The 26,296-nt window shown below is 40.5% G+C and overlaps 2 protein-coding genes across 10 annotated transcripts in view; both read left to right on the forward strand.

The window, feature by feature from the left end:
• Positions 1 to 20,747, forward strand: part of MTHFD2L (methylenetetrahydrofolate dehydrogenase (NADP+ dependent) 2 like) — a 38,513-nt gene extending 17,766 nt beyond the window's left edge. Inside the window, exons 6-8 of one of the 3 annotated variants that reach the window (XM_055716215.1) lie at positions 4,301 to 4,393; positions 10,954 to 11,079; positions 19,232 to 20,747. In XM_055716215.1, coding sequence (XP_055572190.1) covers positions 4,301 to 4,393; positions 10,954 to 11,079; positions 19,232 to 19,344 — 332 coding nt within the window. In that variant the 3' untranslated portion in view covers positions 19,345 to 20,747. The remainder of the gene's footprint in view (positions 1 to 4,300; positions 4,394 to 10,953; positions 11,080 to 19,231) is intronic. The other 2 variants (XM_055716229.1, XM_055716220.1) reach the window with 2 other exon arrangements.
• EPGN (epithelial mitogen) overlaps positions 19,578 to 26,296 on the forward strand; it is a 41,317-nt gene continuing 34,598 nt past the window's right edge. For 6 of the 7 annotated variants that reach the window (XR_008733171.1, XR_008733168.1, XR_008733169.1 and 3 more), the window contains exons 1-3: positions 19,578 to 19,694; positions 21,212 to 23,297; positions 23,792 to 23,905. Coding sequence is in view for 3 of the 7 variants with exons in the window: in XM_055716240.1 (XP_055572215.1) it covers positions 23,261 to 23,297; positions 23,792 to 23,905 (151 nt within the window). In the remaining 4 variants the exon portion in view is untranslated. The remainder of the gene's footprint in view (positions 19,695 to 21,211; positions 23,298 to 23,791; positions 23,906 to 26,296) is intronic. The other variant, XM_027799774.2, reaches the window with a different exon arrangement.

Raw genomic sequence — 26,296 nt, forward strand, 5'->3', positions numbered from 1 at the left:
GTTGGCCTATGAACAAGCTTCGTTGTGCTTCGTGGTCACCCGCCTGTGTTCTGATTCCTGACACGTTACACATGAGTTCGCTGGCAGCCCTATTTTTACTGGCTTTGTCATTGATGCTATACATATCAAGTATTCTATGTAGGGACAGAAAAAAGTTCAGATATTCTCCTACCAACAGTGACACTGGAATCTAGATGTAGAAAGAGTTAAATCATTGATGTTATCTTTGCTTATTCTGAAGAAATGGATTTATTCTGAAGGTAGTTTTTCTTGTTTTCCAGTCTGCCAAATGGTAGTACACAGTGTAAAGCAGCTGGCAATGAGAAAACAAAGTAACATTTGTACTTCTTTCACAGTACAGTTAGCATCAAGTATGTGTTTGTTGGGTACGTGGTGATAAATACTTTTCCAGTTGGGGTTGGCTAGTGTAGTTTTCATTCGCAACTTGCAGATCGGGCTGTCCTTGAAGATCTGGTTGATATTCTGCAGTTAGCTTTCTTCTGCGCTGAGCAACAAGGGGCCAGCCTGGATGGCATGTGGAAGGGAAGGCAGGCTAGGCGGTGGTTTCAGCTTTACTTCGATGACTATCAGAATTTCTGGATGTACCATGACAGAGAAGAAACTCAAGGCAGTCATGGTGAAGCTGAGAGACCCTGAAAGAGACTGCATAAAACTAAAGTATAATGATACAAAGGAGATGGAGCTAAAGGAAAGATTGGAAATGTGAACATAATAAAAATAATAGCTTAATTGGAATAATCCTTTCACCCCATTTTCTTAGTGGCTTATAGCAGGGCAAGATTTGCATATTATAATCAAAGACATCTGTCAGGATATGAGATGAGGTAGCTTTAGCAAGTGTGTGAAGTTTTGAGATGAAGTGCGTTTTAGAGTTGAAAAATATGTCGGAGGTGTTCGTTTTATTTTTTACTAAACAAAGGCAGGGTTTCTTCTTAAGCACATGTTTAGATCAAATTTAACTTCTTAATACAAATGAAGTGGAGGATTTTTCTATTTTTATTATTATTATTATTCGGGGGGATGGGGATCAGACAACCTGAATAAAACAGTTAAGTGCTGAAAAAGAACTTTCCTGACTGATAGTCTGAGATAGGGTTTTATCAACAATTGGGCTGATTCGATTGAATAATTTTTGTTGTGAAGTGATGCAATGTGTGTGTGTGGTATTTTTTCTTTGGCTTTGTTGTCGGTTTTAGTTGGTTTTTGTTTACAGATGATGAACAAAACTGAGAAGCTGGGGTCTGTCTTTATCTGTGATGTTCTGTATGTAGGAACCATGATGGCCTGCAGGTGGCAATATATGATCAGATCGAAAAAGTATCTGAACCCTTACAAACCTAACTGTTCTGTGTAGGCAGGTCAAGAGACTTATCTATTTTATAAGTTAATGAATTGGCTCAGCAGTATCATGCAGAATCTTCATTGCTAAATATATTCTCCTTCTTTCATCAGAAATAGCAGTGTAAAAATAGTTGTTTATTTTCTGTTTTGGCATGATCGCAAATAAATGGAATGCCTAACCTTTCTGAGGTGTCTGTAAGCTTCTGGACTGCTATTCTGAAGGTAGGGGCTTTTTTTTCCCTTATGTTTTCTTCTTTTTTTCCTCCTTTCCTTTTCAGTAGTGAGAGCAATTACTTGGTTTCCGGAGCTAGCTACAGACACATTCCTCACTAAAATCTTGATGGGAAAATAGCACTGATTTTATTTCTCAGAATGTGTGAATATTTGTAACTTTGGATTATATCCATTGATTTTTCTCAGCCTGTCTGCTGAGTACAGGATAAGAGGTCAAAAGAACTTCCCTATGTATATATTCTTGGAAGTAATGACTGATTTTGGATCAGATATCCTTCTTCCTTTGCTTAAAATAGGTATCAGAAGACGTTTATTTTACTCAAGCCTTCCTTTCCAGAATGCGGTGATAAGTCTGTTTGCCTTTCATGTATGAAGGATGGTTCTTCAGAATCCTTGAGTTCCGGTGTGATGTATAGAGCATTAACCAAGAAAAAGAAAGTGTGTCACATCAAAGAATAGGCATGGTTCTTCTGCAGGGGGCAAAGTGATTTGTTATTAAGATGTTTGGAGCGTGAGGCCTCCAAAGAAGGAAGACTCCAACCATCTATACGGCCTGTACACTGCTCAATCCAAATTGTATGTGCGTGGCCTGCATACAAAGGAATCAGCAGCTGGAGACAGGCTGCTTTAGATTAGCAAAATGAAGGAGTATCAATGAGTAATACTTCAGCCCTGTTCCAGACTGTACGAGTCGTTATTTCATGATCCCAAAGGTATTGAAGAAGGCCGAAGGAATCTTGATGTGCAGGCTTGATGTACTGGCTGGGATGCTGGTGTCACAAGAAGGGTTACTGCGGAGATTTTTCAAGACAATTAGCTGTCTAAGCTGTCGATTCACTTAAATTCATGGGAAGTTACAGAAAGTTGGTGAGAGATTGCTAACTTCTGGCAATTCCCCTTATTTCATGTAATTAATTATGCACATCTGTACTTTTCTGTTCTCATGATCTGAAAATGTCTTGATTTGCTTCTCTTGGAGGAGGTGATGGGCACTATAGAGGCTGAAGCAGAAGAGGGATCAAAGATGAGGGGAAGGTGCAGAGAAGTCAGAGCACAGACAGGCTGAAGATGAGATGCTCGAGGAAGAGAATTAATGAGATGAGAGGCACAGATTAGATCAGTCAGACACATTCCAGAGGAAGCAGATGTGGTAGTAATGTCTGAGATGGCAAAAACTTTTAGTTTAATGGTTAATAATGTGGCTTAGGAGTCTATGATGAGTGGAAGGTGGAGATGGGGGGGGATGTAACACCTGAATGCTGTGCAGTATGAAGAGTTGACAGGGAGAGTGTTGGGAGGAGTCTCCTTTGATAGCTGTTATCTTTGCTGTTGTCTTGGCCAGTCCTTGAGGATTCACCACACTTGCTGTTGGATGCAGTCTGAAACTTCAGTCCCTATCTCCATGACAATTTGCTTTGTGTGTAGTGGTCTCTCGTCAGTAGCTCCATCAAACAGCACAAGGTTTTTCATGGTTTATTTGTAGCTTCTTGCCAAGAAATGTGGATACATGCAGGAGCAGGCCCTGGATCTTTTGAGTTTGTCCAAAAAGATGTGTGCTTCTGTTTGTGTTCACTTCAAACACATCCTACTCTGATGTGAAGTAAGAGATCAGCTGTTCTTGTTTGATAGGGAGATAGAAGATATGGTAGGACACCTGCCAAAATCTGAGCGCCTTTTTGTAGAGTCTTCTCCATTCCTGTTGTTGTGCTTGAGCCATGTAAAATAATGACTTGGAATGCTTTGAGTGTGTTTTGTGTGGAAAAATATATGCATTGGATGTATTGATTCCCTAAGTGGTTATGATGGTAAACTTTCTTTGGATCCATCCAGTTGAAATCTTGCAAGTAATGGTGCTGTGTTGATGGTGTTCGCGTGTATGTTCAAGAATTCCTCTCCTTGATGAAATCTGGTAGCGTTCCAGTCAAGAGAGGGATTTTGCAGGGTTTCTGAGGAATAGTCCTTGGTCCAGGAGTATTCTTGTTGTCATAGCTACTAGACCAGTTCCCTGTGCAATCAGGCCCTACAAAGAGAAGATCCTTGCTTGTCATCTCCAGATTAGCAGCCATGTTAATTTTTGAGAGGGGGGAATATCAGTAAGAAATAGTGCCAGTTCACTGAACTTTGTCAAAAACACAGGCCAAAGACTAAACTTTGACTTGAGGGAAATGATGCTATGAAATTGGGTCACAAGTAGAGGGAAGACTGCAGTCTTCCCTCCTGGCTAGATGACAGAGCATCAAGGGAGGTATCTAGGCAGCTTCAGAACATGTGAATGACAGATGTGTTTGAGAACAAAGATCCGAACGTGGTGACCTCGGACCTGAAGCTTTAGTTTGTGACAAAAAACTTGAGCCTTCATGGCATACTGCACAAGCTGTGCTTAATAAGGTAGACACTGGATTCCATGTGGGGTTTGCTCTGTGTAATTCCATTAAACGTAGCAATGCTGATGAAGGAACAAGTTAGTCCACAGTGTATAAATGAATTCATCCTGTGAGAATTTTTAAGACTGTTTTTTCATATGTGTGAACAGTAGGTAAGTGTTGTGAGCGTTCTGCCTGTGCTGATGTAAAGATACATCTGAAGAGTAATCTAGTGATTATCTGTACTGTTGTTAATGTACCAAAGTCAGTCATTTGCACCTGAAAGTAAATGCTATACAGGATTTTATGTGACAACTAATTGATAATCTCTTACATTTCAGGAGATGCTACAGTGACCATTACTCATAGACACACACCAAAAGAGCAGCTCAAGATCCATACACAACTCGCTGACATTGTAATAGTAGCTGCAGGTAATACTAGTTGTTAATACTCCAAGCAACGTTTAAAACTGAAAAGATAGACTTTGGTGTCTATGTTGGTGGTGCTACTAGCTATTTCAGATTTCACCACATAGTCGGTGCTTGTGCTTGCTGAGGGTGTTGCAGTAAGTAGGATTTCTTGTTGTAAGAAGGGCAAGTGATTTGGCTCTTTGTTCTTGCCCTTCACATTTGCAGACTCATAAACAATTTCTCATCACATGTGACACCTTTCCCTTAGGGAGACTTTAGAGTGAACTCAAGATTGGGAACCAGTCACTGCATAGTTTATACAGGTATAATTATGTAAATTAAAACATTCTCTGTGCAGTGCAAAAATCATGAGTCATTTAAATTTTGACAGGAGGGTTTCTTTAAATAAGCTGGAGGCTGCATTCATAAAACAATGGTATCATTCCCTCACTGTTAGAATTAAGGGCAACCTTGCCAAATTAACTGGTAGTTTTGGTAACGTGTTATTAATGGCTGAATTTTTGTTTTATTTTTTTCTTTTACAACTATCATGTAAAGCGGAAGAGAAGGGGAATTGGCTAGAGGAAGGGGTCTGGAAGAGCAGTGTCTATATTTTTAGAGCAATGCAGAGTAAAACACTGAGTTTGACTAGTCTAGAACAAAGACACAAGCAGAACTGCTTCTGAGTGACCTCTGGTTTTTGTTTACAGGTATTATAAATGGAAAAACTAATTAAAAAAAATGCCAAGACAAACACAATCCAACTTACTAAAAACCTTGGTAAAATTCTGCCCCCCCTCACACACAGAATCAGGATACCATCCTTCTCTTGTACCATTTTGGAGGGTTACAGGAGAATTTTCTTTCCTCTTTTCTCCCTGCCTCCCTCTCCATCATCCTTGAGACCAGTGTCTTGTTCACTTCTAGATGAAGACAGATAGATCTGTCTAAAGCTTATTGCTTCCAGTTGAAATGAGATGTCCTTTACTGCAGGGCTTAACTGCACTGTCTCTTTCTCATGCCGGGTCAGGAACAAGAAGCAGTTCAGTTGTCCCACATGTGATTGACTGCTCAGCTGCGGGCCTGACCAGAATTTATGAACTGTGAATGAAACATAATAATGTGTGCGCTAGCTGGAAATAAGTTAGAAAGTTTTCATCCAAATTCACTGCTTCCAATTTAATCATCACTTCTGATTTTTATGATGGAGCACAGTTTGTCATCAGTTATGCTTGTAGTTAAACGGTTCAGTAGCAGTTCAGCCATATTTGTTCTTCACATGATTTTCCTTGTGTCATTTGTAACAGGAGCATGATACAACACTCATTACTCAACACGAGATATCCTTGGAATGATGAAAAAACCTGGGGCTAGATTGTGCAAACAGTATGCAGCCCTGCCCCAGCGGATGCTCTGGGGAAGATTATGGTTTACAAGGGTGGAATCCCTCCGAGGTTCCTCTTGTTACTTGAGAACTGTGTGCATCCTACCTTTGGGATCGCACATTCCCCGGAAATGCATGACCTGTTCAGTGAGTGTTGCAAAAAAGGTTAACTTCTACCCTGCCAGGTAGAAACAGCTGCTGTCACAGGCCACTGTGTGAGACTGGCAAATGGAAAACAGCTTTGTGTGTGTGTCTGCATATAGGAGCAAGACTGTTCTCATTCTTCTCCATGTAATACTTCTAGAAGAGCCATCTGCATTCTGGCTCCCACTTCGGTGACTTGTTGCAGCGAGTCTGTGCATTCTGATGTGGTACTGTATGAGGAGTTCTCTGGTCACTTGCATTCATGCCTTTCCTAACACTTCAAGTCAGTTTTTTACTCTTGAGTTCAAGAGTGCCTGTCTTTATATGTTGTCTCTTTATTAGCTCCCAGCCTTGGGACTCTTCCAGTTTTCCTGGTTACTTAGATTGTAACCATCCAGGCAGTTTATTCCTTCCCTCTTGTTCACTCCCAAGTCCTTGCACCATAAATTCCAACAATGCTGCTCTTGTCCAGCCTACCCCTCCCTGAAATCTGTGCGTCTGCTTCCAGGTGGAGCTTCCTAAACTCTTTCAATACCTTGCAGCTTTGTATTTCTAGCCAAAGCATGTTTCCTCTTAAGCACACATGACACTTGGCATCCCACTGTAGCCTTTCCTATCTTTTCCTGCTGTCCCTGCATATACAGACAGATATATCCCATGGAGTCTGCCCTTTTTGCCATAAGCCCAGACCTGTAGTAGAAGAGTAAGTGCAGCTTTACCTGTGGTGCCTGGATAGCCACCACAGTGCTTCCAGGACAGTGATGGAGGCAGTAAGCAGTCTTTGACTGCTCACCTTGCGGCTTCTGCTGTCTTGGCTTCACAGTTTGCATTGAGAGAGAAGACTCATCTGCCTGCTAGGTTTGGAGAGGAGGTATAGAGGAAAAAAAATGGGGGTGCCAAATGCCAGGTGAAATTCTTCTGGGACTACTTGCGCTATCCCTCAGGACACAATCTGTTGCCCTCTTGCATAGGAATTGTTGATTTGTCAGACCCTTTTATTTAGATAGTGGCTGGTTAGCTGATTAGCTTTCTCAGGGGTTGGCTGTTTTACAGTCCTTGTATCTAAGCTGGGATTAGGTAGGGGTTTGTTTCTCTCTGGTTTAAAACGTGATTCATCATTTTCTACAGAAATTACCAGTGAAGGATTTTCCCACATTCTTCAGTCAGTGCACTTGAGGAATAGCTGCTCTAATGCTTATCTCTTCCTACTTGGTATGTAAAGTAGGCTTAAGTAAATAGATCTGCTCATTTGGTTTGGGGGTTAGTTCATTTGTTGTTATTAAGTATTTGGCCTATTATCAAACCATTTTACAAAGGGTGTAACTGTGCAGCTTCCGTTAATATGCTTCCAGCCCTATCACACACAGATCATTTACCCCCATAAGGCTGAGGCATTATCCAATTACTAGCCAGCTTGCAACTGATTGCATAAGAGCGTGATGAAGTAGACGTAGCCAGATGTTATCAAATGGCATAGGAAAGAATTTGAGGTCTTGGCTTGCTCAACATTAGAAGCAGAGTTTCAAGCTTGTGTCCTATGGAGGAGTGAGAAATGGAGAGCAAAAAAGGTTCTGTATTGCCTGTATCTAAATGACTAACTGGCTGTGATCCAGCACTTTAAGTGAAGCCGAAGCCCTTGTATACCAGCGCTTGCCTTCGATAAAACTACAGCCTCAAAGCGTATGGATTTGCTTTCTTTTCTTTTTCTTTTTTTTTTTTTTTTTTTTTTTTTTCCTTCTCTGCACCTGGGAGAAAGTTGCTTTGATGGGGAAAGGGGAGCTTAGACTCCCACTTTGAAGATACTCTCTTACTAGGATGGACATTCCTTACGGAATGTAGACCTGATGGATATGTTCAAGAAGCAAAACTAATTGTAAAGTTAAAGTTGGAATTTCCTGTCACTCAAAGTTGGAGGTTGTGTGGTAGGAAAGAAATTGAGGAGGTCATTTAAAGTGAATACAGAGGAAAGATGTCACTGTTGCAATTAAGATATGACAGGCTAGTGCACATGATGTGTAAGGACGATATTCTTGGCTGTCCAATAGCACGCAGTGACTTTGATCTCAGATAATACTTTCCTTTAACATTCCAGGAGGTGCTTTATTTGTTGTGACTGTCCGGGCATAAACTTTCGGCTGTCTGGTCCCATGTGATGCTGCTGTTTCTAAAGCAGTGCTAGTACATTTGTTCAAAGAGAGCCTTTCCTATAATCAAAACTGCTGTCTGCAAAGAGGGATCCTACTAAACTGCTGTTCTGGAAAGGGAGGTCTTTTCTGCACATCAAATGGAACTGTTGGCATGCCACAGAAGTCTAAACTCTAGCTGCAGCCCACTGGGGAAGCTGGATGAGCTTGATCTCCTCAAAGTAAATGTGTGGTGCTACCTGCAGTTTGAAATCCCATGCAACAGTGACCTTTACAAAGCAGAAGATGTCTAGTGTCGAGGACTGCTGCCTTAGAAAAATGGTGGTTTTCCACCCTCTTTGGTAGTGCCTGGGTCAGATTTTGTGTGTAACACAGTTACCATTTTTGTACTTAAGTTGTTTCAATACCTAAATAACTGTTTTGGTGTCTTTTGCTGTGTGTATAGATAGCTCAGCTGTGCTGACTAGAAACATGCAGCCAGTGACTCAGCTCTTTGTCTGGAACTTGAAGTGACCGTTTAGATTTTCTGGGTCCTGACTATTGAGTATCTTCATGATGAGTATCAACATGCTTTATGTGACATGTGCTGAAGAAATCTGGTGCGTATGAAAGAGCTGAGGCAGCTTGTTGTAGCACTCTGTTTTAGCTGGAGTTTCTAAATAGTAAAAAAAAAAAAAAAAAAAAAAATCATACCCCAAGACACTACACAGATGGAGCCCACTGAGAGATGGTGGTGTGTAGTGCTGACACCAGGCTCTCTTCTGTCGAGCAGGAAGATCTCCCCGTTTGCTATAAATGGCAGGACATGGTATTTGTAGAAGCTCCCTCATGAAAGTTCCATTTTCCACACTGGGGTTACAAGTAATGCAGTTAAAATTGCTTATTAGTCAAGTGTGTTTCTTGAACCAAAACCAATCACGTTGCACACCCTTTTGGTTTGGGTTTCCCTCCTCCTCTGCGTCTTTTCTGTAGTAGTAGTGGTAGAAGCTAATGAAGAAAAGCCTCAGCTGTCCCAGATTCAGTCTCAGGCTGCCATCCTCCACCCTTGAACAAATTTTGGTAGATGTGTTTTTGCTCAGTGTTGATGTGTTCATTATTATAAGGAGTATTAATAGACAGAGTGGTGTCTTCTGTGCATTGGTAACATTTGAATGTAGGAGGTCTTCCTGGTTCTCCTTTGTTATGTCTATGTGGAAACAATAGAAAAGCAGGGCAATGGTCTTTTGAAAGCCCATCTAGTACATACTAGTGTACCACAGGGGATACTTTGTATGTAATAGTTCAGTCTGCTTTTTCAGACCTCCACTGATAGAGACATTCTTATTCTTTCCTCAAACTACTTGCTTCAGTGGGCCTCTGTTGTAGTTTAAAAGTTCTGGACGGCGCAGCAGGGGGAGCAAACTTAAGTCCATTAGTTTGTGTCACATTGATTATGGACATTGAAAAAACCATAGTTCCTCTTCTTGTGCCAAAAGTTTTTAATAGCCTTGAAGGCAGTCATGAGATCTAAAAGGTTAATTCTTCACGAAGTTTCCTCGTAATCCTCATTGTTCTTGGTATTTCATAGAGATATGACCAGGCAGATCAGAGAAGTCTAGCATCCACAGCAAAATATGGTATCCGAGATAATGTCGCATGTTGAAGAGATTAGGGCTTCTATGTGTGTTTTGCAGTAGCGTGATTGTATCTGTGTTCAGTTGATCCAGTCCCAAATTATTTTTCTGGAAATTTATTGCCTAACCAGTTGTTTGCTGTCTTGCCTTTGTGTGGGGTAATTATTTGTATGTAAATGTGTAGTCTTTCCTTCCTCCCCGTTGAATGTCAAATGATTTTCAATACTTTGCTCCTTTTTTTCAGTGGCATTTGAAATCTTAAGATAATCAGTTTAAAGTTTCCAGCTTTGTGTCATCTGCACCTTATGCCACTAATTATTAATGTGTTCTCTACTGTTGCATTAAGGACACTAAGTGAACACCTGGCCCTTCTGGTACTCCCTCTGCACACACTTTACTTTTCATAAAATACCATTGGAGCCTCTGAACTGGGTACAGTTACCCAACTGGTTTTCCATCCAGTACATTTTTCTTGCTTACGAGAAGATCAGGTGGAGAAAGTTTTGCTTGAAAGGCAGTTGCTTTTCTCCTGCAGATTGAGCTGATGCTGTTTATTGTGAGTAAATCTGAGGTGGCTGTCATCTTTTTTTTTTTTTTTTTTTTTTTTCTTGTGTCTACCTGTTGCTTCTAAATGACATGAATCAAAAATAAGATGGCAGGACTAGATACTCTCACCATGCTAGCATTATTTTTCTTGTAGCAGTGGTATTTCATGTAGTTCATGTTCATTATTTAAGTAACCGCTTAATAGGTCATGCAGCTAACAGGTAAAGTATATGAGAAATCAAAGAAGCATAGAGTAACATAAATCCAATATAGATAGTAAAAAAGCAAAGGTTAAAGAAAATGCTGTGGAGGTAGCATACAGGGCTTGCTGCAGCAGTTGACACCACTTCTGGATCAGCAGACCTCTGAAAATACTAATGGTTTCTTGTGGCTCACAGAGCATCTTTATTGTCCAGCTTGTCTTTGGAAATGGTATGAAAGGGACTTGTTGCTGCAAACCAGCAAGTATTTCCTTCACTGAGGTCATGTTGACTATGTTTGTGACTGCAGGTTTAGCTGAAAATATTTAGTCAATGTGAACAAATAATCACATTTTCTTCTCATAATTACAAACTGTGAAACTGAGGAGTAATTGTTTTCTGTGTGTGATGTATCAAGACAAATTCAAGTGAAAGAATTATCATCTTTTTTTTGTGTACATATATGTGCATGCACACCCACTGATATAATTTGAAACTGATGACTGAGACTACCTGGCCACGTTAATCAAATATACCTTGATGATTCCAGGTATTCCAAAGTTGATTACAACTGATATGGTCAAAGAAGGTGCAGCTGTGATTGACGTAGGAATCAACCATATCCATGATCCTCTTACAGGAAAGACCAAATTAGTTGGGGATGTGGACTTTGAAGGTCAGTGAAATATTCTTTATATGAATCAGTTGGATAAATATATTGAAGTTTGTGGTAAGTACTTGGAATAGCAGGCATCTCGAATGAGATGACACTTTCAAGAAATCTGTTCTAATTTATTTACTTAAATAAGAAAAACTATATGTTCGTGTTGCTGCTCTTAAGAAATTGTATGTTATTTAAGAGGGGAAGCATTACTTGTAATCACATGTACCAGCAGCCTTGAAAAGATGCAGATGAGCTCTTAGAGCAGTGTGGTGGCAGAAGATGCTTGTCTTGAGCTTTCTTTAATCCTTTGTGTGTCTCTGGAGAGTTTCAAGAGAAAGCAATAAAAAGTTTCTGCTTTTTCACAAGTACAGGGTCTCTCACTGTTCATAGCAAATGTTACTTATACCACAGCTTCTCAAGCCTCCTCCTATGCTTGCTCTCTACGTTTGTATGTGAAAATGTTAACTTATGCTTTAGAAGTATCCTTTATACTAAGATTTAGTGTGGGTTCATCTTAAGCTGTTGAGAATCTTGGTCCAGGCAAGCCTAACAGATAAAAATTGGTGTACATATTGATCTTTTTATGTTTAATGTGTTGCAGAGCAAGTTCACAATGTAACTTGATTAAATATCTCTGCTCTGGAGGAGCTCCAGACTGGAATAGCAGGATTGTTGCAGTTGAAAATTAAAGCTTACTGGCAGAGTTGAGTGTGGGAAGCTTAGACAGCATTTACCCACATTATTAATGGTTCTCAACAGTTCCTTATTTTGATAAGTATGAAAATCACCCACAGTTTTTTTTTTCACAGTTATTAACATCTTGGCTGGCATAATGTCTCAAAGCTTAATTATATTCAAAATGTTTCTAGCCAGCTATATGTATTTGTAATTACATCACTCCTTTAGTTCCTGCTTCTTTTACCCATTGTACATGATACCTGTGTGTTAAAGCCAATGAAATTACCCGCACGAGTGTAACAAAGCGATTGTCTTGGCATGCATGTGGAGATGTGTAACTGTATGTGTACCATAGGTCTCCAGTAGAAAAATACTTTCAAATACAACTTGACTTTTTTTTTTATCCTGCTTGTACTATCACAAGGAAAAGGGTTTATTTTCTGTTGTCAGAACTGAAGTACAAAGCTTTTTCAGGATTTTTTGTTTATTTTAGCAGGTGTGGAGGAAAAATTTGAGAAACATGAAGTTGTATCCATTTTGTTTGTTTTTCTTTAAATCCAAGATCTTCTGAATGTAATACAGGTGTAGATTCAATGGCAAGGCTGTGATTCAGAGTTTCAGCAATGCACTGTATATGTCTCGTCATGTCTGCTGTGGGTTGTTCTCAGGATTTTACCTGGGGGGAGGGAAGATCCAAAAAAGAGGGAGGAACTTCAACTTGGATTATGCCACTACCATTGCAAGTAGTATTTCAGTGTGCATTGCCAAAGGGAAATTGTTGTTGGTTCATTGGTATCGGTGAAAGTTTCACTAAATCACTTGACAACAACAAAAAAACCCATCCTAGTGTATACAGTTCTAAATACTAAAAAGTAAATCACCCTTGCCAAGTATTTGATTTGGCGGTTAGGAAATGGAACAAGCTAGAGTTTTCATGTAGCAAGTCCTTTTATCCTATTCTTCCATTTAATCGCTTGACTGAAGTTATATTTAAGCCCAAGTGAAAATTATTTTTGCAGGTTAAGGCCAGGTACATAAATGGCTGGCATGACATACAGCACCTGTTTAACATCGTGTACCCCACCAATATCTTTTGCCTCATCATCCACTTTAAGTAGAAAAATGTGGCCATGAGGAGAGCAGAGATTTAACTGGGCCATTAGAGGTGAAATTCGATTTGTAAGAAATAGATGGAGATGGCTTACTTCATCAGGTCATCTGATTGAAAATCTCCTGTAGTGAAAATGAAGTTTATTGGACGACTAGAAACTGTTTTGATTCAGCTATCATATGCTAGCAATGCTTGGATGCCATCCTATAATCTCTAGGGGGTAGGTTGGACACAAAAGTTTATTTTTATCTTTTTAACAACAAAAGCATGCCATTTCAATATTTTTTATGTTGTTAATTATTAAATGCAAATGCCTGGAGGAAAAAATACCACAGACTGAGAGAATTTGATAACTGCTCAAAAAATGAGTTTTGCACATTTGAAATCTGTTCTAAAATCTGCATTTGTTTGAGTCATGTCTGCTTCTGCTGTAGGTGGCAGAGTTGCATGTAGTCACCCGCAGCCACAGACCTTGCCCTTGACAGTACTTCCCAGAGTGGGCTGAGGACTGACTGCTGGCGTATGCTGGTGTCCATGTGTGCACACTTGCAAGCCAAGGAACACATTTTGGCTGTCCTTCCTTTAAAGTCCAGTAGATAAGGAGGAACGATAAGATTTAGTTTACTTAGAAAAATTTAACAGTGTCAGGCTTGTGTGTATCACTGCTACAGCTGCTATAATGGTTGGCTTGGCAGCAGTGGTATCGGGTACCTCTGTACTTGTCAGGTTTAGCTGTTTATTTTGGGCAAAAACCCCTGACTGTGTTATGTCTTTAAACAGTATTTGTGATTTTTCCCCTATCTCCGTATGTCCTCTTTATTTCGACACTGCAAACTGTGTCCACATCAACAAATCGAATTTTTTTGCCTAGAATGGTTACTGTGCAGTTCCAAGGTATCTTAAAAGAACAAGACAGGAAAACACGGTGCACATGGAGGTCAGCTGCAGAGTGCTGAGGTACCTAGCCTGATATTGCTAGGTTATTTTAAACAGGCTGTGCATCTCTGCATGTATAACCAGCACAGCACGTTCAGATTACCCCTATTTATGTCAAGAATTTGCCAAAACCTGTGGTCTGGGGAGGGAGCGTTTTGTAGCTTTTGGGAGCCATGAGAGGGAAGGTGAAGAGACAGGGAGAAGTGCTGGCATCTGTAGATTATTGCCAGAGTCATTTTAGTTACTTTAGGGCAGCAGGTTTCAGTCACAGAAAGGAAGACATGTTTCTGTGAACAGGGTAATGCATATGTGGGTGTACTTGGCAGTGTTCTGTAGGGCTTTTGTTGCCACAGCGATAACGCTAAGGGGCGAGGAGGGCTACAAGGACCAGGAACATGAAATAAAGCAACATCTTACGCAGAGCATTTAACTGGAACGGCTTTTTTGGGTGGAGCACCACTTCCAGGAGTGACTGGTAGAGCAGGGTAGTAATATGCCAGTTGAAAAGCTGGAACTGGAAATGCACGTGAAACCAAATTGTACGGATCTCAAGTGGGATTTGCTTGAAATGTTGCCTATATTTCTTTATGATTCCTCCCGTATTTTTGACAAGCACGCAGTTAACGCTGGTATTTGAGTCTTTATTGGATGCTTATATAGAGAAGAAATCCTTTACGTAAGATCTTTGTAGGTGATATATTTGCAGTATCAGTGGAGGTTTATAAATCAGAATTGTTCACCTGACTGGTCTGTATTGCACAGCCTAGGCAACGTAAAGAGATTCTGGGGAATGGGTGCCACCAGAAGCAGGGAGCAGTTCCCAGTACCAAATAGCAGAAGAGAGTGCCTCAGTGAATGATCGATATGGTGAGGGGTGGTAGGCTTATATTACGAATTTCCTTTAAATGAGGGATAATCACCCATAGTGAATGCAGGGAAACCAGGAAAATGCTATGCCGAATACTGGTAGGGTGGAGAATGGACCAGATTCACATACCACTTCTGGGTAGACCAAGTGTACCAAAAAGAAAGAATCAGTTGAATGAAAACCAGGGAAATGTATACTGTTCTCATCAGTTACGAGACTAATGACTACAAGGTAATTGGACAAGCTTACAGGTTTCTTGAAGTTTGCTCATGTAGCTTGAGAGATTTACCACCATGATCTTCGAATCAGATTTCTTAATGGAAATGGCAGTCCTGCAGTTGTATCCCAGCTACGGTTTGCAGGAAGCCCAGGCTTTGTGACAGCAGTCACTTCTGATGCTTGTTGTTGCTGCTTTGTGTTTGTTGTGTTACCTTCCAGGCTGTAGGGTTCTCTTCAGACTATTGAATCCTTTCCAAATTATCTGTTGTGCAGCTTTTCCAGATAGTGGTCTTGAAAATACAAGGTGGATGTTCCAGCTGCTTTTGCTATAGCTTTTGTTAGTTAATTTCTCAGTTGATTTTCAAGACCTGGCATTCAATTTGCAATTAATAAAAGTCCAGCCTGTGTGATCTTGTCACTGTATTGCTGTCCTGCAAAAATCAGAGGAAGCATTGCAATTGTTATGCTCCGCTAGTGCAAGAAATAAGTAAGAATTAGCATTTCGCTGTGAGTGCCAGAAGGCCAGGCTGACTGATTGCTAACTGGTGGCAGCAAGCTGCTGGATGGCCATGTCTAGGTGTTCCTCTGCAGAAGAGTATGTCCTGCAGGGGCCTAAGTGTGTTATCTTTGGTATCTTGGATCTCTGCTGCCACTGCATATTATCACAAGGCTGCAGTGATATCCCATCCACTTGTCTGTGCTTATTAGCTGAATGCAAAGATGCTGTTGGGCATAATTTTATGCTGGATTTTTCTGCCAAAGATTCCTCTGTTGCTTGGCTTTTAGAGGTGCTGGAGGAGGAAAGAAATACTCACCATTAGAATTGTAGCAGTGGGCCATAATTCCTTGGCTTTCCTTTATACTGCTTTTAAAATAGCTGCAGCAAGAGAAACAGGAATAACACCAAGAAGAAGGAGCTATGAGAAATGGGGTAGATGCTTGCTGTTTGGTATCCCACAGTGTATAGTGAAAGGAGTCCCAGAACGTGTAGAGCAGAACATGGGATATCTACTGTGATTGCTGAGCACGTGATTTCACACTTACGCAGCGCTGCAGGGGTGCAGTGATCCAGAGTAGCATTACACGGTCTAATAAAGCTGTGTGGAAACAGTGCTTAGGCAGGAATTACTCTGCATCACTTAATGCAGATGCACAAGACCCAGAACTGACTTCAGGTTGAGACTTGCCCTTGGTTTGTGTGATTAACCCTATTAGGTGTCTGATGTCCTTAGCTTTAAAGGAACCTAGGAATGAAGGGCTGTTTCCAAAGCAGTGGATCCTGTTTTTCAAGGAAACAATCTACATTTCATTTCTTCTGAAGAATCAAAGGAAGATTTTAAGGTTCTACAGAAGCTGCAAAATAGCAGCTCCTCCCCCATAGGCACCTAATTTGCATACCAGCATTTTCCAGATTGGTGGAGAAATGCCTGGGAGAACAGCATGCATCTCAAGAAAGCAGAGTTGAAGCTAGGGACAAAGTTATACTAGTGCTGAGAAGCAGAAACAGTGCCTTCTGAAGCAACCGACAGCACAGCACCTTGCTTGCCAGCGTGAGATCGGTCATGCTGACATGCTGTCCTCGAACTGTGCTTTGGCCTACTACACTTGACAGGGAAAGGAAGTTCTGTTTACATTTTTGAGGGCCAAGTTGTTTTTCCCCCTTTGGTCGCTGGCATTCATCTGGGAAAATTGCATTCACCATATCTGTATTTAGTCTTACAGATGGAAACTTATCAGATGGTAGTTTCCCCAATATAGGCACCTGTTGTGCGTTTAAAAATCTGGATCGGCTTTTGTGAATAAGCTCTCCAGGTGGTTTTATGCTAACTGATACAAAATAGGTCTTCTGCCACACTGACCCACAGGGATTTCCATAATGATAGAGTATGGGTAGAGAAATTCCCAAACAACTTGTGAAAACAGTGTACTGTGTGTTTAATGCTCGGTACGGTTACTAACACTAGAGGCAATGAATGTTGTACATGATATTCATTAGAAGACTTTCCTTGGGTAAGGCATGGTCTGGCTGTGGATTGTACCTCTTTGTAAGTAAGATATGAGTAGTTTGAATAGTACCACAAAAGAAGTATGTAACATTGCCATGGAAACAAACTTATTTCCATTTAAGATGCCTAAAATATTTTCTGTGTTAATTACTGTGTTTACTTCAGATGTGGGTACATTTCAATAATTATGACGTTAATCTGGGAATTCATAGTAACAGTGTTAACTATAAACGCCAATCTCAAATGGTAGGTAGTTCCAAATAGTATAACTATTAAAAAGACAAATTATTTGTGTTTGAGAATATTAAGAATAGCTGTCATACAAGATGTTAATTTGCTTGTTACAGTTTACATTAAAAAAAATAAACGTCTGGCATTGCAATTTGTTTTCCTTTCCAAAGATTTTAACAATATACCTGGTGGTACCAGTCCACTGAGTAATTAAAACCTTTCCCGTTGTAATCGCAATCTTTCTTCAATGAGGCTTTATTTTCTGTTCTTCAGTTCAGGGACGTACTTGTCGTTAACTTCTGCTAATACTCTTGTTAGGTGTCTACTTTGGGGAGTTCAGACAGTGGGATTTTTCTATTTTGTTTACCCCTACTTTGAGATCTGATACATATTCTGACCAGAAAAAAATTCCCAATATCCAGCTTTTCAAATTATCTTGTGGTTTGTTTTTTTTTTTTTGAGACCTTGTTATTCTCAACAGTGATGCACCACAGACATGCAAGGTGAATATGCTTAAAGCAGAAGCAAGTTATCTTGTTTGTTCCAAAATCAGGGTGCCTAGTTTTACATCCACAGCCAGGTACAGATTCTGCTCTGTAGTGACTTCAAGGGAAATGCATGTGCTTGTGTCAGAGTTATGCTTGCTCGGTTTTCTCCTGTGCCTTTTCAAAAACAATGCTTTTAAGAGTGGGGTGTGAGTTTCCAAGAAATTATTTCTAAGCAAGCAAAAAACCCTCAAACTAACAAACAAAAAAACCTCTCACGGTGGCACTTGAGGAAAAAAAACCTCCGTAGTAATCAGTTTAGTAACACAACATTTGGACTAACTATTATTAGCAAACAGCTGCTCGTTACAGTTTGTCATGAGATGAGTTCCTAGCCAGTTGCACTTAATTTCTTTGCAAGTAACCTGCAGTTCCAGTTGATTGCATTTTGCACACTAGATAAGAATATAAAGTCGGAATTTATTGCTGTGTTATGTTAATTTCTTGTATAAAGCGGTTAACTTGACAAGTGTTAACTTAAATGCTTAAAAAAATATATTCATATGTATTTACCTCTTAAATATTCAAGCTGTATACTAACTCTGGCTAGTCTGACGTGGTTTGCAGTTGGAGCTAATTCAGCTGTAAAGGTTCCTTTTCTGTTTGAGATTTGGGGAAAATCTGTGTCTCTAGATCCTAGTTCAATGTGGTCATCCTAGTAACACTGTTTTTTAAAAGTCTTCTCTGGAGGAGCTGAGCATTTATGACTGAAGTAGCAATGGGAGTTTTGCCACTAGAATCTATTTTTCCTTGAAGATAGCGCTCATTTTTGTTCTTTACCTGTATTGCAAAGCAGAAAAACAAATCAACCAGGAAACTGTACTTTCTTCCTCTTCAGTTTTAAGTTCCCTTTTGTGATTGTAGAATGTCTTTGTTAGAACGTGTAAGCCAGAGTGGAGGAAAGACTTAACTGCTGCTGGTGCTCTGCTGTCAATTTGGTAGTTACAGCAGACTCCTGCTCTGCATGCCACTGCTCAGGAATGCATGTGGTGGGGGGGATCATCTCTTTACCTACAGAATGAGATCCCCAGCTTCTTTAGCTCTCCTGGATACGGAAGGTGTGGTATCACAGGTGGCAGTTGGGGGTGATGCAAGTTTGTGCTGCTCTCCTGGGGTTGTTCTGCCTTCATGTCACCCAGATGTTCCTGGGCCAGCTTGTCAGCTGGGTCAACAGTCAAAAACTGCCTCTTACCAAAAAAAAAATAAATCGGTGGGATTACCTTTTCATCTCTCTTGACCACAGGGTACATGAGTATGTTGTTCCCATGAGGAAAGGGCAGCCTGCTGCAGGTAAATCAGCTTGAACAGGTTGTGAAACTATGCCCCAGAACTAGCCCCTGGGTAATAATATCCCAATGGAGAAAACAACCTTGCAGGCCTGGTCCTGACCGTATTCTGTCACTACCATGGCTGTAATGATGCTTCTGTCTTAACTTTTCGCATATTCCCCAGTACTTGCCAAATTGCAGTCCTTGATGCTTATTGTCATTTAGGCATATGTGGGCAACCAAAGGGAAAAAGGGGGTTTGAAGACATTTTCAGTCAATACCTTTCTCTCTTTTTCTCTTAGAAGTGAAGAAGAAGGCTGGCTTTATCACTCCAGTGCCAGGAGGGGTAGGACCTATGACTGTCGCAATGCTTCTGAAGAACACACTCATAGTTGCTAAAAAGCTCATTTACTAGAGCAAACATGCTACCCTGGAAGAAGAATCCAAGTTGTTCTATTTATTGATACACAAAACATTTATTTTTTACTACAAAGATATTTATTTCTACATTGTATTTATTTTTTCATGTAAAGTATGCTAAACCTGATGGCTTATGAAATGTAATACTTATTGTTACCTCCAACTGACTTAATATGAGCAAAAATGAATTGAAGAATACAGCCTATGCAGATACCTTGCTGGTGGTCATTGTATGCATGAAAACGAAGAACGAAGCGTGAATCACAAATACACCTATGTATCTGGGGATGGGGTGCGGTTACCAAGGTCATCTAAGCGCTTGGGACCCTCAGCTTTGATCAAACGGTATAAAAACTAAGTTTCAACATGTTACATATTTTTTTAAAAAAAATACAGTTTGGGTTCTGAGATAATGAAGCACTCAGTGTAGCTTGAAGTCTGGAAATATATATTTTTCTCCAAACAGTGATAGCAGCAGAAATAATTAATCTGAAAGGAATGAAAGACAGAAATCTTTGTTTCAGCTGCCAGGCAGAAATGTTGACATGAATGCAAATGTTCCACGTGTGTTTTAAAGTAGTCAAGTCAGCTTGAATGCTGGTGAAATTCTGACCTTAAACATTTACAAGAGGTGTGCATAAATAAGTAGCTAGAGCTGAGGCCAGAATTATTTTATTTCCATGTCTGAATTTGTTTGACAAAATGTTTTGGTGCATAATACCCTCATCCCACAAAAAAACCCCACCTTAATAGGTGACTGTGCTGGATCGGACTTTAATTAGGTAGAATGTAGTTAAAACTACTATTTAAGTACATGATGAATAATGGGGGGAGGGAGGGAAAAGAGAAAGACAAAAGCTAAAGTTTATCCCTGATATAATATTTGTGTTGGAATTTTAAGCCATTTAATTTTTCTCCTATTTTCTGAAACTGTGTGAAGGGGCTTTTTTTAGTCCATGATGTAAGGCTCAGTCCTGTGAATCCTTGGCTACCATGTTTTGCTTCTTCAAGAGGACTACGTGAGATAAAATAATAAAATCAGTATGTTTCTATTCGCAAAAATATTAGTTCCAAGATGGATCTAGAATATTCTCATGCAATGTAAAAGTTGGAGTGAAGTTACTACTAAGATGCCAGTTGAACTGAGTGTGTGCACTATTGACATGAAGAGCCTACCCCAATTCCTGCTAAAGTCAGTGGGAGCTGCTTTGCACTTTTATCTTTGTGTTTTTATCTCAGTCAGAATAGCTTTGATTCGTTTTCATCAAGAGCCTTAAGTATTTGCCAGTAGACTATAGATGAATTGAAAGGAGAAGGAAACAAAAAAATTGTGGCTAAATACTACTGCCGTTAAACAAAAAAAAAATGCACTTACTGTAATAAATGAAACAAGATGGAGCATTGCTTCTGTGTTGATTGTTCTTGTAATGGACTTTCTGAGAGTTCTATTTAATGCAGTGTTCACAAAAGAGGTTGACAGAGTCATTGCTAAATATAGAGTGCCCGTAGTGCAGACTCTTGCTTACCTGTTTAAATTGAAGCAGAAGTATAAATATTCGAAGGATGAAGGTGCCTATGGAGATAATACGTAGACTGATCAACCCATCATTGACTAAGATGGAATAAAACTTGCACACTGTTATGTTAGTCTTGGTGAAAAAATGTAACACAGCTTTGGAGGTTGTATTTTTTCCTCTTTTTTTTTTTTTTTAAGCAGCAAGTTAAGTGTGAAGTGATTGGAGGCCTTTTGCATGTTCAGTCATAACTTTTTTTCATCTGTTTACACTAATGTTCTAGATTCATGTGTTTTTCAATTTAACTGTAATCATATCTCCATATTTATTTATTTATATTTTTTGCAGAATAACAATTTATGGCATTTTGGCAATGTCGCTTGAGTGAGTCTGCCTATTTCATGTCCTACAAACAGTTTATTTTGCATCTTAGGCTTTTTCTCCTCTCGGCTCTGGTGGATGGGTTTTAGCATTGCGCAAAAGCCAGTGAGAGGGAGGTTTCACTCAATGCACGCTGTTTTCAGAGCTGCCAGATGCATCTGTGAGAGAATTCTCCACTGGGAGAACATCTAGAAGGAGCATCCAGAGTTAAGGGCCTATTAGTCAACTCAAAAAGCTTGCTGGTGTGCCAGACCTGGTCAAGTTTGGTCCAAGCATGAACACCCTGTGGCGGACAGAGGCATGGCCTTATCCACTGAAGCCTTCTCACAGGCCTACCGCACCCAGCTGTATTGCCCAACGACAAAGCCACCTCTCGGGTTCAAGCTGGATTAAGCTCCATTGTGTAGCTGCGTGTTGAAAGCAAGGCTCATGACTTAGCCCTGCTCGGGACAGATAGCAGAGGTTATCCAGGTAGGCATAAACACTGCTGTCGACCTGGGGAGTGTGCAAGCTGCACTCAATCAGCGTGCAGGCATGTAGCAATTCAGGATAGCGAAGGAAGGGAAAAGCCTCCTGGAATGCAGTCCGTGAGCAGGAGAAGGCATAATTATAATGTGCATAACTAGCTTGTGTTTTTCCCTTAACATGTGAAGTGGTTAGATTTAATCCTATGGATCACTGAGGAGAGTGCAGCGTCTAGGGAGAGCTTGAGCTGACTGGAGTTGTTAGAGCATTTATCAGAAGATTTTTGGTTTTAAAATGCAAAAATTGTGAAATGCTTCTGTTGCTTGGAGCTCACGGTTGAGAAAACGAAGGTTGTTGCTGGGGTGAAGTGTGTAGCCCTCCTTCAGTGAGTCAGGTTGTTGATGTGTGCGTAGATTATTGAACAGGGCCTCTCCGATGATCTGCCGTAGTATGTTTGGCTACATAAGTACCCTTCAGTGAGACCAGTCCTACTTGTTCCAAGCTGCCTGTGACCGAGGAAGCTGGACAGCGTTTGGGGCTGTGGAGAGTGGTTTAATATAGGAAATGTGTATGATGGATACGTCTTCAAGACCTACAAGCACCTTATGTAAAAAGTATGATTGTTCTTATGTAGCCACTTCGGAAAGGTAGAGGTGGGCTTTTATGGCGGTATAGTGGCAGGAGTCGTGAAGGCATCGCCTAATGTAGGAAGCAACAGTTTACTTGCTCTTTCAGTCTGTGTTTTCTCGACACCCGTGCTTTGCCAGCTTTTAACTGCACGAGCATGCATAGCACCAGCCAGCAGTCCAGGCCTTGCATGGGGCTGGTGGCCTGCCTTGCTTCATAGCGTTGTGCACTCGGGAAGGCTGAATGAAAAGTGATTAGCATGCCCCTCGGGCTCACCAGAGCCTGTGATCAAAGGCTTCTTGCTGGCAGTCACTGATGGTGAATATCATGCATTATCGTTTTGTCTGATCACTTCCTAATCTTGGCACTAGCTGTTCTCGCAGTTCCTCTTCTGGATGGCAAGGAGCTGAGGTACAGGGAGGGCCAAGGAAGGAAGAGAAACAAAGCAGGAGCTGGTCTCTTGGCCTTGAGTTCCAGAGTAGCGTCCTGAATGCTGACTATCCTCCTAGGAGCAATGCAAGACCTGTGTTGCTAAGGGAAAGAAAGATCACGTTCTGCACAACACGTCATTTTTCGTTCTGCTCACCTCTGTTTTGCTGTATTTCGTTGATCTGCTCTGGCAGATACCAGGTCTCTCTTTAAAACTGTGTCTTTGCATGCACAATTATGCCCACAGGTAATAGGAAACCAGGGTTTCAAAAGAAAACCTGATCCCATTGCTAGATAATAACAGTTTCCTAAATAAATGTGTGGTTGCCCCAGGGGCTGAGGTTGTTGCCAGATGCACCTTTTTTTGATTGGTGAGAGCAGCAGATGACGCTTCGTGGCATATAAGTGCAAGAGAAAACACAGGAGCACAGATAAGCAGAGCAAGTGAGCCACCTGGAAAGAAGAGTTGAGAAGGTGTTAAAGCAGCTGCTTGCCATGGCATTTGGAATGCTAATCTATATTTTGCTGAAAGGTAGGTTTGGAGGAGGCTTTTCAATGTCGTAAGATACAAGGTTTTGTTGAACAATAGTTCACTCTTTCTGAAATCAGCAGTAGGGGTGGGAAGCATGCAGAGACATTGCGAAGCAGAATTACTTTAGCAATTTTAAACCTGCATGAGATTTTAACTGATAGGGTATAATTTAGACTCTCTGAAAAGAAGCTATTAGACCGGTAAATAGGTGTGACATTGTAGTGTATTACAGGTGTCTGTGTCGTAAATTGCATAAGATAATAGAACGGAGAACAGAACAGAGAATGGAATGGATATGTATTTTGGAAATTTGCAAACAATAGTTTGTTTCCCCATAATCATAAGTATGCTGTGGCAAAAGGAAGTTTGGGGCAAGAATGTTTTAAATGAACTGTTATTATATTGCTGCATCGTATCAGAATTATATTAAGTGGGTACATGCTTTTCTGTTTGAAGTGAACGTTGAATAGATATACTGAGTTTTTCTGTTACAGTAAGCATCTGTTTGCATTACACAGCAATGGGGGCACTGAGTGAAGAGTCAGCTATTACTGTTTCATCCCTCAGCACAGACTTATGGAATAATTGGACAAAAAACAACACAGAAGGTAATAATTTTCTGTTCTCTTTGTCTGTATTAAATCTGTCACTTAAAAAAAAGAAAAAGAAGAAACACTAAACAACACCAAAAACAACACCAAAAAAACATTCCAAACAAAGCAAAAAAAAAACCCCAACAAAATCTGTTATGATGATAGCTGTTGTAATGCCTTTGTCACTTGGACACTGTTGAATTTTCTGTATGTTTTTATGTGAGATGAACTGCTTTCTTCATGGAGCCTTAAAAACTTCTGTGAAGTAATAGCTGCCACTCAGCTGGGGTAGGCTCAGCATGTATCAGCTAAAGGATCATTTATCCAAAGTCAGTTGTAATTTGAAGAAGATATTTTAAGGCTAATTGGGATAGGTGATCTGTGTTTCTGATGGCCATTTCTGCTATTTTTAACTAATGCTTGGTTTCTAGTTGTCTGCAGTGTGAATCTTTATGCACACAAGTAAGAATGCAGCAAGCATAACTTGGAGTGATGCCTCTCATTACTGTTACTCAGTAGTTTCTTTCTTTGTTGCAGTTTTGCTTTTGGCTATCGCAGCTTCCATATTCCTCTTCAGAGTGCTAGCTCTCTCTTTTCTTTCTTTTTCTCTTCTGACTGAAATGTGAACTCAAGCTATTTACCTGCCAACATCTGACACCAGAGCGCTGTGTTTATCCTGCAAGCTGCATTCTTGATGTTACTTCAGGTCCTAATGATGTCATTACTTTTGGAGAACTGTGCGATCTGGAACTGAGGTTTTGGCAGGTCAGTAAAGGAGGAAAGGATTTTAACTGTGATACTTATTAATGTCTTTGTACTTTAAAAAGAACAAACATGCATACAAATCATCTTCTGTTAATTGTAAGTCATCACAGGATGTCTTGCAAGCTTTTTTTAGTAGGTCCATAAGCTATTTTTCTCATAACAAGTCACTGTTCTTTTTTTCCTGTCTTATTTGTCGTAGTGGTACAGTTTTATAGATACATATATATATGTTCATCCATACATATACTATATGTGGGTTTCATATATATGTATGTAAAATACATATATGCACGTGTATGTGAAGTCAAAATGTTGATTTTTGACAACAGTAGTTTGATTTTTATCAGTGCAGCCCTATGGTCTGGTTTAGTGGATTTGCCTGTGATGTTTTTTTCCAGCGTTGCATACAACAAACAGGAGTATAATAAAGTAGAAATATTTTGTGACTCATTGAGAACCCTGTCTCTATTATTTCTAGAAGGCAGGAGTTAAGAGTTAATGTTTTAGCAAATAAGGGGCTTATTTACAGTGACACAGCTGTGTCTAATTGTCCCATACACCTTTATGCTAGCTGTGGCTGTGCAAGTCAACTAAGTGCCAGCACTTTTAGTTGAGATTGTGTTCCCCTCAAAGGTGGAAGCAAATTCACAAACATACAAGCACACGTTTACACAGGTAGTTAAAAGGAGTTCGGTGGACTTTCTACAAAGCCACTGATAGTTGAAAACAGGATTTCCAGAAAGGAGGTTGAAAAGAAATGCTTAGAGTCACCAAAGAAACTGGCTGAATCTCTCTGAAGTTTTCTTGTCATTCCTAGTCCTGTGCAAGTTAAGTTTATGGTAAGATTTATAACCAAAGTTTATTAATACCGGATCCTGAGAAAATGAACTTCTGGTTAGGTATCACTGGAGGAACTGGCAGTTTCTTGTGGGAATGCAAGTCCTCTGGGGACTAAGGTGCAGCTTGTGGAAAACCATTGATTTCTGCTCAGTCTGCTTGCTTTCTGTTTAGGAGATCATGTTCTATCTCCTTACTCTTGTTACACAGGCTTTACTTTTCCCAGCCCCAGAGCTGGTGACACATTACAGCTGGTGATCAGCCAGGGGAGAAAAAACTGGTAATGGAGAGGATGCCTGGCTGGAGCAGACGCAGCAGGGATAACTTCTGACACTGTTTGGGCTGAAGAGGGGAGCCTTCGTAGCAAGACGGGCAGCTAGGAGTAGGGAAGAGCTTGGTTCTGCTGTGGGGAAAAAATGAGATCCTTTCATTGCCGTGAGCAGTTCTTCTGTGCAGCCTGTAAGGGAGGCCCTGAACCTGGGGCAGACCCCTTCCCTCCCTCCCCATTCAGACTCTTCCATTCCTCTGCGACACGCCATACTTGAAGGCTGAGCTGTCGTGGTCTTGGCAGCTGATTCTTTTTGTTGCCAGTCTGTCAGTTTTGGCATGCCCAGGCTTCCAAGTACCTGTAGTTTTCATTTCATGTCCGATCTTGCCAAGTGTATCTGTTCAAATGACTCAGTTGCAGGCAACTGTCAAGTGCTTACACAGCATGCTTTTCTTTCCTCACGTGACATGAAAGGGCACATGGATGTGTTTATTCAACAGCTTATTTAGTATCTAGGTGGATAATACGATATGAAT

Source organism: Falco cherrug, chromosome 1 (genome assembly GCF_023634085.1).
Source record: "Falco cherrug isolate bFalChe1 chromosome 1, bFalChe1.pri, whole genome shotgun sequence".
NCBI classification, from domain to species: Eukaryota; Metazoa; Chordata; class Aves; order Falconiformes; family Falconidae; genus Falco; species Falco cherrug.